Source organism: Grampus griseus (assembly GCF_964374135.1).
Source record: "Grampus griseus genome assembly, chromosome: 16".
Classification (NCBI taxonomy): Eukaryota; Metazoa; Chordata; class Mammalia; order Artiodactyla; family Delphinidae; genus Grampus; species Grampus griseus.
Window position 1 is genome coordinate 8,984,867 of NC_139010.1, and position 17,606 is coordinate 9,002,472.

The window sequence follows — 17,606 nt, forward strand, 5'->3', positions numbered from 1 at the left end:
AATATGGGACATCCTGAAGGACAAATACCCAGTTTCTTTAATAAATGCATGGAAAAAAGGTGAGGGGAACCTGTAGATTTCAGAAGTCGTGAGGTACCTATCGACTAGACGTGAGGTGTGGGCTTCGCCTGGATCCCGATTTAAACCAGTCAACTGAAAAGTCAAATAAAATATTTTATGAACCTATGTGATATTGGATGACATTAAGGAAATATTGTTAACTTTTTAGGTGTGATCATGATTTTGCAAGGTTTCTTTTTGTTTATGTTTTTATTTTTGGCTGCGTTGGGTCTTTGTTGCTGCGCGCGGGCTTTCTCCAGCTGCCGCAAGCGGGGGCTCCTCTTCGCTGCGGTGCGCGGGCTTCTCATTGCGGTGGCTTCTCTTGTTGCGGAGCACCGGGCTCTAGGCACGCGGGCTTCAGTAGTTGTGGCACGTGGGCTCAGTAGTTGTGGCACAGGGGCTTCGTTGCTCCGTGGCATGTGGGATCTTCCCGGACCAGGGCTCGAACCCATATCCCCTGCATTGGTAGGCATATTCTTAACCACTGCACCACCAGGGAAGTCCCCGTTTTGTTTTTAAAAAGTCACTTTTTTAGAGATACATTCTGAAATATTTACAATGAAATAAAATGTTTGGGATTTGTTTAAAAACAATTCAGTTTAGGTAAGAGGGGAGAATATTAAGAATAGGTGGGGATATAGGTGAAACTAGACGCACCATAAACGGATACATGTTGAAGCTGAGTGATTCATGAGACTGCATCATAATATTCTATTTGTGCATATGTTTAAAATTTTCAAAATGAACTTTAAAAAATAGATAATGAAGTGATTAATCTAAAGTTTAAAGTTTCTAAAGAAAGGCAGTTAACTTTTATAGCTAAGCCCACATGAATGCTCTCTGCGAGGAGGAGGGCCCACGTTCATTGTCTGAATTCCTCCTTCCCCAGACTGCCCCAGGTCCACCCCTTCCCTCACAACCCCTGCCTCTCCTCTACCAGAGATTTTCAGGAATGTTAGTTGCACTGGGTGCGCTAGATTGTGTTAATGAGTAGAAGGTGCTGGTGAAAGCAGGTTTAGTAATTAACAGGAACCAAAAGTTGCAGATGCTTGAGGCACCAGGTGCAGGGCCCGGAGTCCAGAAAGAAACAATTATTAAACATAAGTATTATACAGCAGTCACCAGTATTATTTTCTGTTCATCACTTTGTGCCAGCTGAAAAATTACGTGGATTATAGGACCAGGTTTTAGTTTTGATATGAATGTTGGTAAGGAAAAGTCTAGAATAGAAATAGATGCGCTGGAATTTTTCTTTTTAATTGCTTGCACTTCTCCAAACTCACCATGGTGTTTCACCTACTTAACACTGCGTGCTTTTGCATTTATGGTCCCCTCGGCCTCAAAGACCCTCACTCAGCTCCTGTCCGTGGCAAAGTCTCATTTCTCCCTGTGAAGCCCTCCTGCCCTCCCCAAGCAGGGTTTAGCACCAGCTCCTTTACATCTGCACCTCTTTCTATCTTTGGGCCATTTACAGGCCCAAAATGGAGTCGCTTATGCTAAGCCCCACATCACCAAACTGAGACTTGATTATAGTTTCCATATGGAAATCTTAAACCAGTCAATCAGAAACCACCTGATCAGCACTAGTGAGGTCATCTGCTGGGTAGACCCCTGCCCTCCCCTAAAGAAAAGTAACTTTGCAATACTAGGACCTGCTTTTTTTGGCCAGATAACTTCCCTGTACCCACTCCCTCCTGCCTATAAAAGTCTTTCATTTTGCATAGCTCCTCGGAGCTCCTTTCTATCTGCTAGATTGGATGCTGCCCGATTCAAATCGATTTTTGCTCAAATAAACGCTTAAGAATTTTAATATGCCCCAGTTTATCTTTTAACAGTTTGCAATTAGCACCTTGGAGTCCTGACTTAGGAGCCCTGAGTCCCAGTGGCACCAGCACATTCCTTGCTGTGAATTATGTAATAGGGAAGAACAAATCTAACTCTGTATTGGATCTGTTTCTTTCATTTTAACCTTGAAACAATTATACTCCAATAAAGATCTATTATTAAAAAAAAAACAAAACAAAAGAATGTTGCCTGTAGCCTGAAATATACAGGACAGCCCATTCTCAAGGCTTTGAACTTTAAAGGCATAACACTTCTCCATTCATATAGAGATTAAAAAGTTGCAGAACAGAGAATAACATTTGTCCTGTTGGACGTTTATAGGAACATTGTCACCAGACCTACGTGGACAGCTGCAAGAACAAAGGATTCTGGCACCAAGAACTGGGCACCAACCAACCACACCCCCTTGCCTTTTGGTATAAAAGAAGCCCGAACCCTAACTCAGGGAAGATGGTTCTTTGGGACACTAGTCCCCCATCTTCTCAGTCGGCTGGCTTTCCAAATAAAGTCACTATTCCTTGTCCTAACACCTCTCTCGATTTATTGGCCTGTCATTCAGCAAGCAGTATGAGCTTGGACTTGGTAACTATAACATGGCAAAACTCTTGTGAATTTTTTTTTTTTTTTTTTGGCCACACTGCACGGCTTGCAGGGTCTTAGTTTCCCAACCAGAGAGCGAACCCACGCCCCCTGCAATGGAAGCCCGGAGTCCTAACCACCGCACCGCCAGGGAAGTCCCAAAACTCCTATGAATTGAATGCATTCCTGAGAAAGTCTGTCTGTATTATTGAGGGCTAAAGTAATAATGATGATGATGATGATGATGTTATATTATTGTCTTAAGGTAACTCTAACCAAAAATTGCCTCGCTGAGGTTTTTGGTAGCGTAATAATACATTGCTTCTTTATTGAAAGACAGCTACCTCCAGCACACTGACCAACGTAAATACCGCCCTGAATCTTGCTGACAGTTCACACTGGGAAAAAGAAGTTCCTTCAGCAAAGTTAATGTTCAGCTCAGCGTGTTACTAGCGCAACTTAACAGCCCTGTACAGAACACACCTATTCACTCACCCCAAGGAACACACCAAACAGGCTCTTCAGCCAGCTGCACCATCAATTACATCACAAAACGCCCCTGGGTGAAAATGCAAGCCTCACAGGGCTAACAGTTGGAGCCACTTACTTACAATTGTTTCCACTCAGCTGACAGTAAGAGGCAACAGAGCACTAACTCACGATGAGGAAGTGGCCCCCATTTAAAAAAAAAAGCACTTCCAATCTCCTGTGCATCTTTAAAGTGAACTCACAGGCAAATGAAGGCCTGGAGAAAGTCTAAATGCAGATACTCCATACATTAAAATTATGTGTTAGATTCCTTACGTTCAAGCAAACGCTGAGGAAGTGAAACAACAGCCATCTTTTTTGACTTCAATGAGCCTGGTAGCAGGCCCCAGGGCAGGATGCTTTTCCCCTGCAACCCTGAGGGGAAAGCCTTCTTTAAAACAGATGTGGTTAAGAATACTTGAGGTAGGCACAAATAAGAAACAAATGGGCTCCTTTTAGAAATGCAAAGAGCAGTACTGGGAAGACAATGAAATTGCTTGCAGTTGCAAAAGCAAACTCCATGGGTGGGAAGAAGCAGGAACCTAAGGTAAAATAATTTAGGCCAAGGAAGGAAAGGGAGGCAAACACTTACTGCTAGGTTTGAGGCCCTTTACTAAAGCTGTTTGCATTTTTTTTGATTTAATACAACCACCCCTCTTTTCACGCATATGAAACAGACAAGGAAATGACAAGAGACTTAATTTAGCTTCATGTCACATAGCCAGCAAGTGATGGGACCAAGATTTGAACCCACATCTGGTCGAGTCCATTACCGGTGCTCTTTCTGTTATACTCAGCCACCTAGTTTAGAGAAACGGGGAGCAAAAGTCCTGGAAGTTGCAAAGCTTCATGGGATGGCTCCACAGACAGAGACTGGGCAGCTAGAAAAACCTAGAAAATGAAAAGGGCCTAAGAAAAGAAAAACTTGAGAAAGAAGTCCCTGAAATAGCCTGAACTAATGACACAATCAAGGTGGAGGTTAACTGATTCCAGCCTAGAGCCCAGAGGGGACCTGGGGCCTGCCCCCTTGAGTGGTACTTGACAGTTTACAAAGCATTTTTACTCCAGTTATTGTAGTGAACCTAGTAAAGCATGCATTAATATCATCTTCATTCTTCATTTGAGAAAAAAATGAATTTCCGTTTATAGGACTTGCCTAAGATCATACACCAGAAGTGCGAGAACGAAACTCTTGAGTCTAAATTGCAAATATTTTCTATTAACTCCACAGAACCAGAGAAATGACTCTGGCTTGAATTAGAAATAGAAGCAAAAGGATTAGCAGATAAAAACAAGGGGCAACCTGGTAGTAATAGTTAAAAGATGAGTCAGTGTTTTAAACTTAATCCAGTTAATGTCTAATGAGAGACTCAGGATAAATTACCCATCTCTTCTGCAGGAAATTTCTACCTGAGATTATCTGCCAACATTTAAAAATGGTTGGGAGTGGGCTTCCCTGGTGGCGCAGTGGTTGAGAGTTTGCCTGCCAATGCAGGGGACACGGGTTCGTGCCCCGGTCCGGGAGGATCCCACATGCCGCGGAGTGGCTGGGCCCGTGAGCCATGGCCACTGAGCCTGCGCGTCCGGAGCCTGTGCTCCGCAACGGGAGAGGCCAAAACAGTGAGAGGCCCGCGTACCGCCAAAAAAAAAAAAGAAGAGGTAGAAGTGTCCTTCAGCATTCCAGAACAGGAGGTGATCAGGAAAGGCAAGAGAAGGGCCTTGTCCAAACGCTCAGTCTCTGGGGAGAAGTGTGCCCCTCCTTAACACCTTGGATAGAGATATCAGAAGTTCACCTGTGCTGACTAGGGCACCAGGACTCCCTGAATTTGGATTATACCAATCCCTTAATTTCAACACCAGTCCCTTAATTGGAACATCAGAAATTATAGGGAAAGAATTAAGTACTTATCTGCCTTTCCAGAACAAACCATGTCAGTGTAACCCAAAAGCCCCAGTTGATGAGGGAAAGCTCTTCTTTACAGGAGTATGCCAGCTAATAAATGTAGAAAGAATGCTAGAAACCAACAAGTAAACAACAAGACAAAATAAGACACAATTTGGCAACCGTTAATTTAATAATTGATTCAGGCAAAGATCGTCAATGGTTGCTACAGACATTAAGTGAAAGGTTGGTGGGCAAAGGGACAGTTACATAAGGCCAAACAAAGTATCACCCCATAGCTTGCTCTCTGCTTACAAGGGGAAAAATGTAACACGACAGACATGATCTAGCTGTCATCACCTTAACACGAGCAGCTAGCAGAGCAACAACCAGACATCACTTGCCTCCTGATATTATTAGTTCCTCAAAACGTTAAACATAGAGTTACCATATGACCTAGCAATTCCACTCCTAGGTATATACCCAAGAGACCTGAAAGCTGACGTCCACACGAAAACTGGGACACGGACATTCATAGCAGCATTATTCATAATAGCCAGAAAGGAGAAACAACCTGAATATCCATGAACTTATGGAAGGAAAAATAAAACCATGGAATATTATTCAGTCATAGAGGAACTAGGCACTGCTAAGTACTGCAAAGTGGAGGAGGCTTGAAAATGTTATGCTCAGTGGAAGAAGCCAGTCACAAAAGGTCATATGTTGTATGATTCTATTTACGTGAAACGTCCAGAGCAGACAAGTCCATAGAGACAGACAGTAGATTAGTGGTTCCCAGGGACCGGGGCAGCGGGGAGGTGGGGGAGATGGGGAATGAATGACTGCTGAAGGATACTGGGTTTGTTTGGGGGTGAGCAAAATATTCTGGAGTTAGACAGTGGTGATGGTTGCACAAGTCCCTGGGTATACAAAAAACACTGAACTGTACACTTTAAAGCGGTGAATTTTAGGGTAGGTAAATTATATCTCATAACACTGTTATTTAGAAAATCAAGGAGGTGTAGAAAACAAGGGAGAATGTGTACATACATATGTTTGTACATTTGAGGCTCTCTCTGCAAAGAGATAAAAAATTCATGAATAGTGATTGTCTCTGGGGAGAGAACGATGGGCCTGGAGGCCAGGGTAGGAAGGAAACTTCCCTTAACACTGTTTTTACAAGTTTTGTTAACCATTTGCATTGTCTTACTATTCCCCAAATTAATTTAAAAATAAAATTCTACGTGTTTTCTAAAGAAAACAATGTTTAACCTGAATATTTTCAAAATTACCAGTTTTCAGAAAATACAGAGATGGAATAACAGGCTAGACTACATTACAAAGAAACAGTCAAATGCAGAAGGTGGGACCTTCTACAGGACATTAAGCTGTGACTCTTAAATAAAGTGAGAAATAAAAAGGGGGAGCGTATTGGTCAAAATTAAAAGAGACTAGCGACTTCCCTGGTGGTGCAGTGGATAAGACTCCGTGCTCCCAATGCAGGGGGCCTGGGTTCGATCCCTGGTCGGGAAACTAGATCCCACATGCATGGCGCAACTAAGAGTTGGCGTGCTGCAACTAAGGAGCCCACGTGCTACAACTAAGGAGCCGACGAGCCACAACTAAGGAGGCCCAGTGCAACCAAATAAATAAATAAAATAAAAAAGTAAAAGAGACTAAAGAGCCAAATGTAATGCTTGTCATCCTTTGGGCCCCAGTCTGAATGAGTCTAGCTACCAAGGACAACTTTGGGGATATTGGAGAGATTTGATATGTACTCGGCATAAACTGGTAACAGGAAATTATTACTGATTTTGTTTAGTTTGATAATAGTATGCTGGTTAGGTAGGGAAATGCTGTTACTGTCTTAGGAATGCATAGTAAAATATTTGGTGATGAAATGTCATGATGACTGTAATTTATTGTTACTTTGGATACATGAGTAAAGAGAAATTAAACAAATAGGGAAAATGCTAACAACAGTTACCTTTATGTAATGTGTCTACGGGTGTTCATGATACTCATTTCTCCCCTTTTGTGTGTGTGTGTGAAAACATTTCTAATTAAAAATTAAAGGGACTTCCCTGGTTGTCCAGTGGTTAAGACTCCGCACTTCCACTGCAGGGGGCACAGGTGCGATCCCTGGTTGAGGAATTAAGATCCCACATGCAGCACGGCCAAAAAAAAAAAAATATTTAAGAAAAAAATTTACCTGAGGACAAAGCACTTAAGAAACCTGCTCCTTAAGGGATAAGAACCAACCTTTTTCACAAGCAATGCAATGGGGAGTGTAGCCTCACACACCTGGCCCCAAAGTCTGTACATTACAGTGCTGATGAGAGACTGTCAAATGAATAAATGAATGAAGGAGGGGAAGAAGTCGGTATCCAAGGTGGCATAGTATAAAGACCGCAGAACTAGGGGTGGGAAGATCTGAGTTCAAGGTCTACCTCGACCCGAGCTGAGTGTATTTTGACAAGGCCCTTAGCTGCATGTGTCAGTGTTCTTCTCTATAATAGGGGGCTCATCCTATCACCTGCCTGAGCGACCTCACAGGGCTGCTGCGTGTCTCAGATGAGATAACACATGAGCAAGCCTCATTACACTCACCTGCAAATAGCTCTAGAACCCACAACCCGTGTCCACACACCACCGCCACCCTCCCCTGGACCCTGGCAACAGGTCTTTAGCTGTAGAATTCACTCTTCCTCCTCCACACCTCCCCTAAAAGTCCTTTACCCACAGGCAGCATCATTTTTTAAAAACTTTTATAATTAGACTACTTTTTTTTTTTTTGCGGTACTCGGGCCTCTCACTGTTGTGGCCTCTCCCGTTGCGGAGCACAGGCTCCAGACGCGCAGGCTCAGCGGCCGTGGCTCACGGGCCCAGCCGCTCCGCGGCATGTGGGATCTTCCCGGAACGGGGCACGAACCCATGTCCCCTGCATCGGCAGGCGGACTCTCAACCACTGCACCACCAGGGAAGCCCTAATTAGACTACTTTTAAGGGAGAATTTTCAAACACACACAGAACAATCACCAAAATTATCCACACACTCTAGTTCTTGCTTTATCTATTCCTTCCACACATGTGCATATTTATTTTTTCTTTTTTGAAGTATTTTAAATGAAATCCCAGGCATCAAATTATTTCACCTGTCCATATTTCCATATGTATCTCTCCTAGAAAAGCAGTTTGTCTCCAAGATGTGTTTTACGGCCAGTTTGTTTCCATGTTTCCATCAGGATCCAACAAAGTCCTTACCTTACATTTGGTTAGCTTGTCTCTTAAGCCTCTTTTAATCTATGCAGTTCTCCCTCCTTTTTCTCCCATGCCATTTATTTGTTGAGGAAATGGAAATCTTTTACAAATAAATCATGTGGGGGGGCGGATAAATCAGGAGTTTGGGATTGACATATACACACTACTGTATTTAGAACAGATAACCGACAAGGACCTATCCTATAGCTCAGGGAACTCTACTCAATATTCTGTAATAACCTAAAATGGGAAAAGAATTTGAAAAAGAATAGATACATGTATATATATAACTGAATCACTTTGCCGTACACCTGAAACTAACGCAACATTGTAAATCAACTATACTACAGTATAAAATAAAAATTAAAAAAAAAATCATGTCACTCATCTAGCTTGAATCTCTAATGGCATCCCACTGCTTCATAGAATGAAGTAAGGAATACCTAGCGTTCATTCATACCTTCATTCATTCAACAGATCATAACAGAGCACCCACTATGTGCCCCGGACCCTACTCCTGGTGTGTACCTGGGACACAGCGGTGAATAAGGCAGGTCAGACGCTGCCCTCAAAGGGTTCAGACTGTAACGGGAAAGATGAGCAACACACAAGTAAACAAATAAACTAGTTTTAGGTGGCTATACATGTTGGGATGAAATCAAGACAGAATGCAACAAAACAACACGCACGGGCGTCTGCATGTGAGCAGATCTGCGTGACGGGACGGTGCAGAGGGGAGAGGAGTGTCTACACCTGGGTGGGACAAGCTGGCTGTGGCCGAGGAATAGAAAGTGGCTGGTGAGGCTGGAGCCCAGCACGTGAGGACAGCCAGGATAATAAGGGATGACGGTGGAGAGCCAGCGTGACTGTACCATCACCACACGTGGTGAGAAGCTGGATGTCATTAAGTGCAAAGGGAAACACCTGGAGGGCTCTGAGCTGCAGTGTCCGGGTCTGACTTAGCTCCCCCAGTTCTTGCACCACTGCCCTCACTCACACTGGCTTTCATTCTGTCCTGAAGACATGCCAAGCTCCTCCTCTCTACAAGCTCCTGGTCTCACACTCAGAAACGAGGCACCATTCTGCCCCTTCCCCTTTTCACATGGCTAACCCCCTACCCATGCTTTAGTTCCAGGTGGAGAAGGTCTAGCTCAGTTTCACCACAATATATGATCTTCTTCCTCATAGCACTTATCACAGTGTCATTACTAGTTTAATGTCTGTCTTCCTCACTAGACTGTAAAGAGCAGAAACAACACTGCTCTGGTTTCAATCTCTATCTCCAAAGCCTAGCACTGGTCCTGGCATGTTAGGCAACAAATTAAATATTTGTTGAATGACTAGATGATGTACCTCAACATTGCACTGCATTATATGAGAAATAATAACCAGTGTCCTGTACATAGTAAAGGTATATATTCAACACCTGGTCACTTGATCAGAGAATACCAAAGATCCACGATAAAACGAACCTTAGAGATAATCTTATCAAACCTCTTTGTTTTATAATAAGAGAGGTCTGGAATAATAAGAGGGTGAGATATGAAGTGACTGGACCTCAGTTATAAGTTGGTTAATCAACCTGATTCATCAATTTCACTTTAGCCCCCATTAGAAATTAATACTCTATCAAGTATTCTGCGACTCAGCCAGGGCCACTGTTAGACCACAGGGCGCCTTTGGGCAAATTAGAAGCAAGTACCCCTTCCTCTGAATGGCCCCAGGCCCATGCTGAGGTTCAGGGCTTGGTGAGTGGCCTGAGGGCTGGACTTTAGCCGGTTTGGCCCCTCAGTCAGAGCCTTGTGCTGCAAACCACCTGCATAACCATGGGTGGTGGCCCCGGACTTAACGATAAACTTCCTATGTGCCAGTAAGTGTGGCAGGTCCACGAGTGATGTCAAGAGGAATACGACACAATCTCAGGGAGCCAGGCCGGCCTGCAGCTCAAGACTAGGACGGGGCTGCATGTACCCTCCCATCAAACCTGCGCCTCCCCAAACAAGTCACGGGACCATGTCGAATATGGAGAAACACCTATTTAACTTGTAGTTTGCTGTCAGAGAACTTAATAACAATGCCAAGAAATATGAGAGAGAAGAAAAGGCTGGAAAGGCCAAGATTAAAAAGGCCATTTAGAAGAGCAGAGTCCAGAAGAGGCAAGAATACACATTGAAAATGCAATCCACCAGAGGAAACAAGCAATTAATTTCTGGAGTGTGAGCGCTGGGGCTCCTGCTGTGGCAGCAGGAGTTCAGACTACGGGCAAGGTGACAAAGTTCACGGCCGTTGGTTGGCTCTGCAGATGCTACATGGAGGGGTATGAACCTCCATGAAAAGATGTTTGTCCCCATGGACACGTGTAAACACCAACTGGAAATGCTGAAGGTTCAAACGCAACAAAGGGAAGACACGATGAGTCACTCCACAACCCTAACAATATACCACAAAACCAAGTGGATATGTTGCTTCAGGAAATGGCAGATGAAACTAGCCTTGATGTCAAATGCAACTACCACAGGGTCAGTAGGTTCTATAGGCACAAGTGTTGCTTCAATGGAACAGGATGAACTCTAAGAGACTTGCTTGTCTGCATGATCAAGAGTAAGTTACAGGGCTTCCCTGGCGGCGCAGTGGTTGAGAGTCCACCTGCCGATGCAGGGGACACGGGTTCGTGCCCCGGTCCGGGAAGATCCCACATGCCGCAGAGCGGCTGGGCCTGTGAGCCATGGCCACTGAGCCTGTGCATCCGGAGCCTGTGCTCCGCAACGGGAGAGGCCACAGCAGCGAGAGGCCCGCGTACCGCAAAAAAAAAAAAAAAAAAATCTAGCACGAGGGACTTCCCTGGCAGTCTAGTGGTTAAGACTTCGCCTTCCAATGCAGGGGGTGCAGGTTCGATCCCTGGTCAGGGAAATAAGATCCCACATGCCGCGCAGTGCGGCCTTAATAAATAAATAATTTTTTAAAAAAGAATTCCTTGGTAAGGTTGGTGGAATAAAGCAAAATTTTCTTTCTTTTTTTTTTTTTTTTTTTGCCGCGCCTTCCCCATCAGGGATTGAACCCATACCCCCTGCAATGGAAATGTGGAGCCTTAACCACTGGACCACCAGGGAAGTCCCTGAAGCAAGTTTTGAAGAAAGTCAGTGGCCTGTATTGGCAGAGAAGGTAGGGTAAAAATAGGAAGAACGTTAGAAGATCTTAAGAGTTAAATTTACCTTACTTAAGGAAAAATTCCTATATGTAAGTGGTATAATGAAAATCAGTTTGTGGAAGATGTATGTGGTGTGTGTGTGTGTGAGACAGAGAGACAGACAGACAGTCATGAGGAAGGGAGATGAGGAGATGCATCAGGAGAGCAGTATACAATCTTTTTGCTTCCAAGGATATCCTTTTATTACTTTTTCATAGCCATAAAGAATTTTATTTCCCAAACTGAACTTATTGAACAATAACTAATTCATTTCTCCATGCTTATGAGTCAAGACATGAATAACATCATATGTAATCAAATCATGTACTAGATTTAAACACTGGCCCACTCCCCTCTCGTTACTCAGGATGGGGTCCAAAGAATGACTGGTTTCATCACTGGGATTGTGCTGATTTAAAAATAAAGAGATTACTCCACGTGGAGAATCAGATCTTATCACGCAATGGCCCACAGGATAAAGTTAGGAAACCAAGATGGCCCCTCGCTCCACCATGGAATATTCCCCAGCAATACCCTCTGCCTTGGAACAGCTCTCAAATTAAGGCAGAGGCATACGATGTCTAGATACCATCAAATCAGCAGCTCTTGAACATTTTGGTCTCAGGACCCCTTTATATTCTTAAAAATTATTAAAGAACTCCCGGAATCTCATGTTTATATAGGTTATATTGATCAATACTTATCATACCAGAAATTAAAATTGAGAAAAATTTAAATATTTATAATACTTAAGTAATAATGAACTCATTCCATGTTAACATAATTTTAAAGAAAATAAAACCCAAAAGTACCTAGGGAGAGAAGTGTCGTTGTTGTACATTTGGGCAAATCAATTTGATGTCTGGCTTAATGGAAGATAGCTGGATTCTCCTACCTTCTACATTCAATCTGTTGTGATAAATATCACAACACATGTAGATATCACATATCCTGTAGCCTCTAGTGAGCTCCACTATATACACATGAGAGCACGGGAGTAGAAAAAGCAAACAACGTTTTCTTATTACCAGGAAAAGAGTTTTGACCTTGTGAATTTCTTGAAAAAGTCTCCAGGGCACCCAGGAGTCCCCAGACCGCACTGTTAGAACTGATGAGTTGGGTCATCACTAATCGTACCCTTTCCAAGGGCTCCAAACCCAGCTCTCAGCTTGTTCCCTGCTTTCCTACTTCCCCTCGTAAACCAGTGTCAAGGCTTCCATTCACCTTCCAACCTAACTGCTCTTTTGAAGGTCTACAAGCTCCAGGGCATCTCCACGTTCTGGTCCCCTTCTTGGTCTCTAACACCACCAAGTCAAACCTGGACTAATGCCTTTTCACTCAAGTCAGCTCTGCCAACCATCTCGTCATTCACTCACGCCTCAAGACCAAGAACCTCTCCCTCCCTGCCTTCTCCTCCGCGTTCCACGTGTGACTGGTCAGAAATCTTGCCGATGCATCTTAGATCAACTCAGGTTCACCGGCTCCTCTCCTTGCCCCATTCCTGTACGCTCTAATTCCTGCATATCTGATAAATCAGTAACTTATGGGACTGGTTTTCCTGCTCCCAAACTCTTCTTGTCCATTTGTTCATGCTGTCTTGCAAACCACTGCCAGACTTATCTTACTAAAGACGGGCATGCCTTGTGACCAGCTACAGAGAGTATAACCCAGCAACCACTAACCTTCCAGGAGCCGTCTTTCATGACCCTCCAGGTAATGTATTGCATCGTTTGGCTCCACATCTTCAGCTCTCCCTGTATCCATGCCTGTTACCACCACGGCGGGGGGCGGGGAGGGTGATGACCTTCCTCACCCATTGACTCTGGGCTCAGCCATGAGACTTGCTTTAGTCCCTGAGATGTTAGGAGGCATGACCCAAGGGAAGGCTTGGAAAAGCACTATGCATTTCCACTTACTCTTTTATGCTTCTGACATCTCCATGAAAGAGGACATGCTTAAGCTGGCCCCCTGAAGCAGCACCATCCAATAGAATTTTTAGTGGTGATGGATACATTCAACAGCAGCATTGTCCGATCTAGTGGCCACTAGCCACTAGTGAGAGTGTTGAACATTTGAAATGTGGCTAGTGTGACTCAAAAGCTGAAATTTTAATATTATTTCATTTTAATTAATTTAAAATAGCTATACATGGCTAATGACCATATTAGGCAAAACAGCTGTGGAGGTTGAGACACCTCCCTCCCCCACCACCTCCCAGAGCAGAACCAGATCATCCCAGTTGCTCCTGCTGAAGCCACCTTAAATCAGCCCACCACCTGCAGATTCCAGATACATGAGCAACAAGTGCTTATAGTTATATGCCACTGACGTTTTTGTGGCTGTTTGTTACACAGCAAGAGCTAACTGATACATTTATCCCCTGACCCTACTGCCTATCCCAGACTGAACCCTCCTATGCCCACAAAAACACTCTGCTCCAGTGGGGTCATATTCCTCACTTTCCCAGCATATGCCAAGCTTGTTCCCATCCTCATGCATTTACCCCTGCAGTACCTCCCACCATGAATGGCCTCTCCATTTCCCCCTCCACCTACTGAAAATGGACCTGTCTTTCAAGTCTTAAATGTAACCTCCTCTGTAAAATCTTTCCTCACTACTCTAACTCACAGCACGCCCTTGGGTCCATCACATGTTTTAGGTCTGATGCTTGAAAGCATTATGAGTCAGACACAGATTTGGGCTGAAATCCTAGTTTGGGTTTTTTTTGGGTTTTGGGGGGGTTTTTTTTGTGGTACGTGGGCCTCTCACTGTTGTGGCCTCTCCCTTTGCAGAGCACAGGCTCCGGACACGCAGGCTCAGCGGCCATGGCTCACGGGCCCAGCCGCTCCGTGGCATGTGGGATCCTCCCGGACCGGGGCACGAACCCGTGTCCCCTGCATCGGCAGGAGGACTCTCAACCACTGAGCCACCAGGGAAGCCCTAGTTTGGGTATTTTTAACTGATGCGATGGCCTTGGGTAATTACTAATTATTGTTATTACTTCTTCATCTGAAAAAAAGGGGGCATGCTGTTTTGAGGATTAAATAATGTAAAACTAGCAAGTTCCTGACACATGTAGATATACTCATCCAATAATCACTTTCCTTCTCAGTGGGTTTCCTTTCATTTTCTTAATCTAATGCCCAGAACAGTACAGACCATCTAGTTCATGCTCACACTTCCTGTCAATTCACCCTTTCACTCAGGGCCATGTGAGGGTTTCCATCAGCTCAAAACAGCATCTACAAAACTACAAATAGTGGTGGGTGCTGTGATGTGGCACCAGATCCTCATTCAGCTCCTGGGAATGCAGTCCTCAGCCCTCCTCTTCGATAACTGCCTCTGTGGAAAAAACTGCCTCACCCGAGGGTCACATCTGGGTCCAGGGCAGCCCTTATGGAATCACTGATCACTGTAAGGACATGGAGGTCCATCCCTCTCAGGAGACTTGAGAGAGCTCTGAAAGGCCATCCCACCCCCAGAGCTCCCAGGGGACTGGCTGGATGCCCTTGCTGGCCTGCACTGCAGCTCCACTACTCCGCTCAATCTTTCTTCACTGCCCTCCCTTCTACAATTGTGGATCTGCGAAGCTCACCCTAATGAAATAACCTACCTGCTAATCTCCATCTCAGAGTCCTTCCTGGGAACCCAACCTGAAGCACAGAAATAAGATGCAAAGAGAGCTCTGGGAGTCTTTCTCACTGAAATGCAGATTAAAAACCCAAATTGGCTCAGAAGGTGTGGACTGACAGGAATCACTTTTTAGCAATCGATTTTCTAGGTCTTTAGAACGTAATGTGGTTAGTCTGATGCCACAAGTAAAGAAGGGCGGAGGGCCCTAATTTAACATAGGGGTTCATGAATACAATTCAGTGGGTCTGTCAACCTAGAGAGAAAAAGAAATTTCATTTTAATTTTCAGTAACCCGCAACTGGTATTTAGCATTTCCTTCCATTATAAATGTAGGCAACAAAACACAGTAGCATTAGCACTTAATGACCTTGCCACTAACAGAAGTCACAGATATTCTCCTATTATAGTCACAGTAGGTGTCTCTGAATATTGTTTACAGTCCCCATGACCTTGAAAGTTCCGGCATTAGCTGATCGTACACTGGATCCACTGCTACACCTTGCTATTTAATACGGTTAAGAAGAAAAAAACCGCATATATTACTTAATACAATTTTTAAAAAATATTTTAACTCATTTTTCAACAGGATTGATCTCCTTGGCAATCCTGTGGATTTCATCTTATGCATTTAAAAACCTAAGACAGGGTTTTACAGGCTACAGCAGACTGTGCAAGGAGGTCAGGGCAGTCAACCAACAAGGGGACACCCTCTGTCGGTGGAGACTTCGAGGACTCATTCTTTTTGGGCAAAGCCGACAAGCTCCACGTGGGTGCTGTCCCGGGCGAGATCTACCCCGGCCAGAAGACGAGCACAGCCATTTCACCGGCAGGACAAGCTCCAGCCGCTGATGGCGTTGTTCCCTCCACTTCTGGAATGCACACAGCTTTATATGAAATCCACATGGTGCGTGGCGGCGGCGGCAGGCGGCGGCACGAAAGGACTTTACCAAGTTGACAGCGTCCCCGAGCCCGGCCAGTTCAGAGAAGGATCCAGAGAGCGAAAGGTCCCTGTCCCGCTCGCCATCTGGCCGCCCTCCCCCCGCCCCCCATGGTGACAGTGCTCGGCTACAGGAAATTGGATCACCGGGGCGCCCTTTCCCAGCCCTTAACTCTGGACTGAGAGCAGAATCATTGCCAAGGCATATCCGGAGTCCACACACACAAATGCAGGGGCTGTCGGCTACATTCCCGGGGCGGAGGGCCCGGTTTGGCGGTCTTTTCCTGCCCCGGCACCTACGGCAGTCGCAGGGCCCGCGTGCCGGCTGCAACCCAGCTCTGGCCTTTGCCCCGCGCCCGCGCCTGGTCCCAACCGCACCGGGTCCTGTCCCCAAAAGGCAGGGGACAATGGCGAGACGCGGACCGACTTCTCGGAGGAGATGCGGTCCACAGCCGCCGGGGTGGAAACGCCGCCCGGGTCCCGGGGTCGCGGGGTCGCGGTGTCCCAGAGTCGGGCAGGGCGCGCGCAGGGCGGCGCAGACGGGACGAGCTCCCCAGACCCGAGTGCACCTCGGACGACAGTGACCAGGCGGCGGGGAAGTGTCGGCGGGCCGGGCGGAGGCGGGAGCCCCCTTGGGCTTGGGGACCGAGCGCCGCACCCCGCGCCCCGGCGGCCTGCGGGTCTGGGTCCCCGCCCACGACGCTCACGTCCGTCCGGCTCCGCGGGCGCCCCCGGCCCGCCCGGGCCTTCCTTCCGACGCCGCGTCAGCCCCCCGCGCCCTCCCAGACAACTGCCCCCATCTCCCGCCCGGAGTCGCACTCACGTAGACCGAGTTGAGGTCGGATTTGTCGAAGAAGCGGAGCGCAGTGCTCAGCTTCAGGGCTGGGGAGACGCGGTCGTCCCCGGCCTCCAGCTCCAGGTCCCCCTGCCCGGGGCCGAAGGGAAAGAGCTCCTGGCGGCTCAGGCAGCCCCCGGGCCCCGCCAGCAGCAGCTGCAGCAGCAGCGCCCGCGTCCACGCAGCTCCGCTCCGGCGTACCGCGGCCAACATGTTCCCGGACTGCCGTCCCTCAAACCGAGGGGCTCTGCGGCCGGAGGCTGAGGAAGGCGGAGATGTAACCGGACGCCCCTCGGCAGCCCCTCCGCGTATCCCGCCTCCCGAGGTTCCCACCCCGGGAAACAGGGGAGGGAACCGAGGGAAGATGGGGAGGGCCCCGCCCCGTCCACAGGGCGCGCCGCGGAGGCTGCCCAATGGCCGCGAGGGGGAGGGCGAGGGGCGACACCTAATCCCCCAGCCGTTCTGCCCGGGTAGCCCTCCTTCCCCGCGGGGTGATGGGCGCTGGTGGCCGCTATTCCCGAAACCAGCCCAGTTCCCACCGAACGGCCCCTCCGGGAGTAAGAGCAGAGGGCCGGGCTTTGCACCATTATCCTCGGCCCAGGGCTAAGTCGTGGAGATCGGGCGACACGGAAATGCCCTGGATTCGGGGACACAGTCCACCCCAACGCTGCTTGGTGGCGTCCGGAGGTCGGACATGGTCAGACTGGTAGGAAGAGGGAGGAGTAGGTGCTGAGGATCAGCAAGAAGGGATCGGGCCAGGAGCATGGCCATTTACTCATCCCTCCATTCTTTCAGCTTTATTGAGTGTGGGAGCCTATGCTTGGTAATGGGAACTTCGGCCAGAAGTCGGGTCCAACCC

At 46.8% G+C, this 17,606-nt stretch overlaps 1 protein-coding gene across 2 annotated transcripts in view; it reads right to left on the reverse strand.

Moving 5' to 3' along the window:
• The window catches only part of NID1 (nidogen 1), a 93,694-nt gene extending 76,652 nt beyond the window's left edge, over positions 1 to 17,042 (reverse strand). For both annotated transcript variants that reach the window (XM_082673374.1, XM_082673373.1), the window contains exon 1: positions 16,736 to 17,042. In XM_082673374.1, the coding sequence (XP_082529500.1) occupies positions 16,736 to 16,960 (225 nt within the window). In that variant the 5' untranslated portion in view covers positions 16,961 to 17,042. The remainder of the gene's footprint in view (positions 1 to 16,735) is intronic.
• Positions 17,043 to 17,606: the final 564 nt, after the last annotated feature.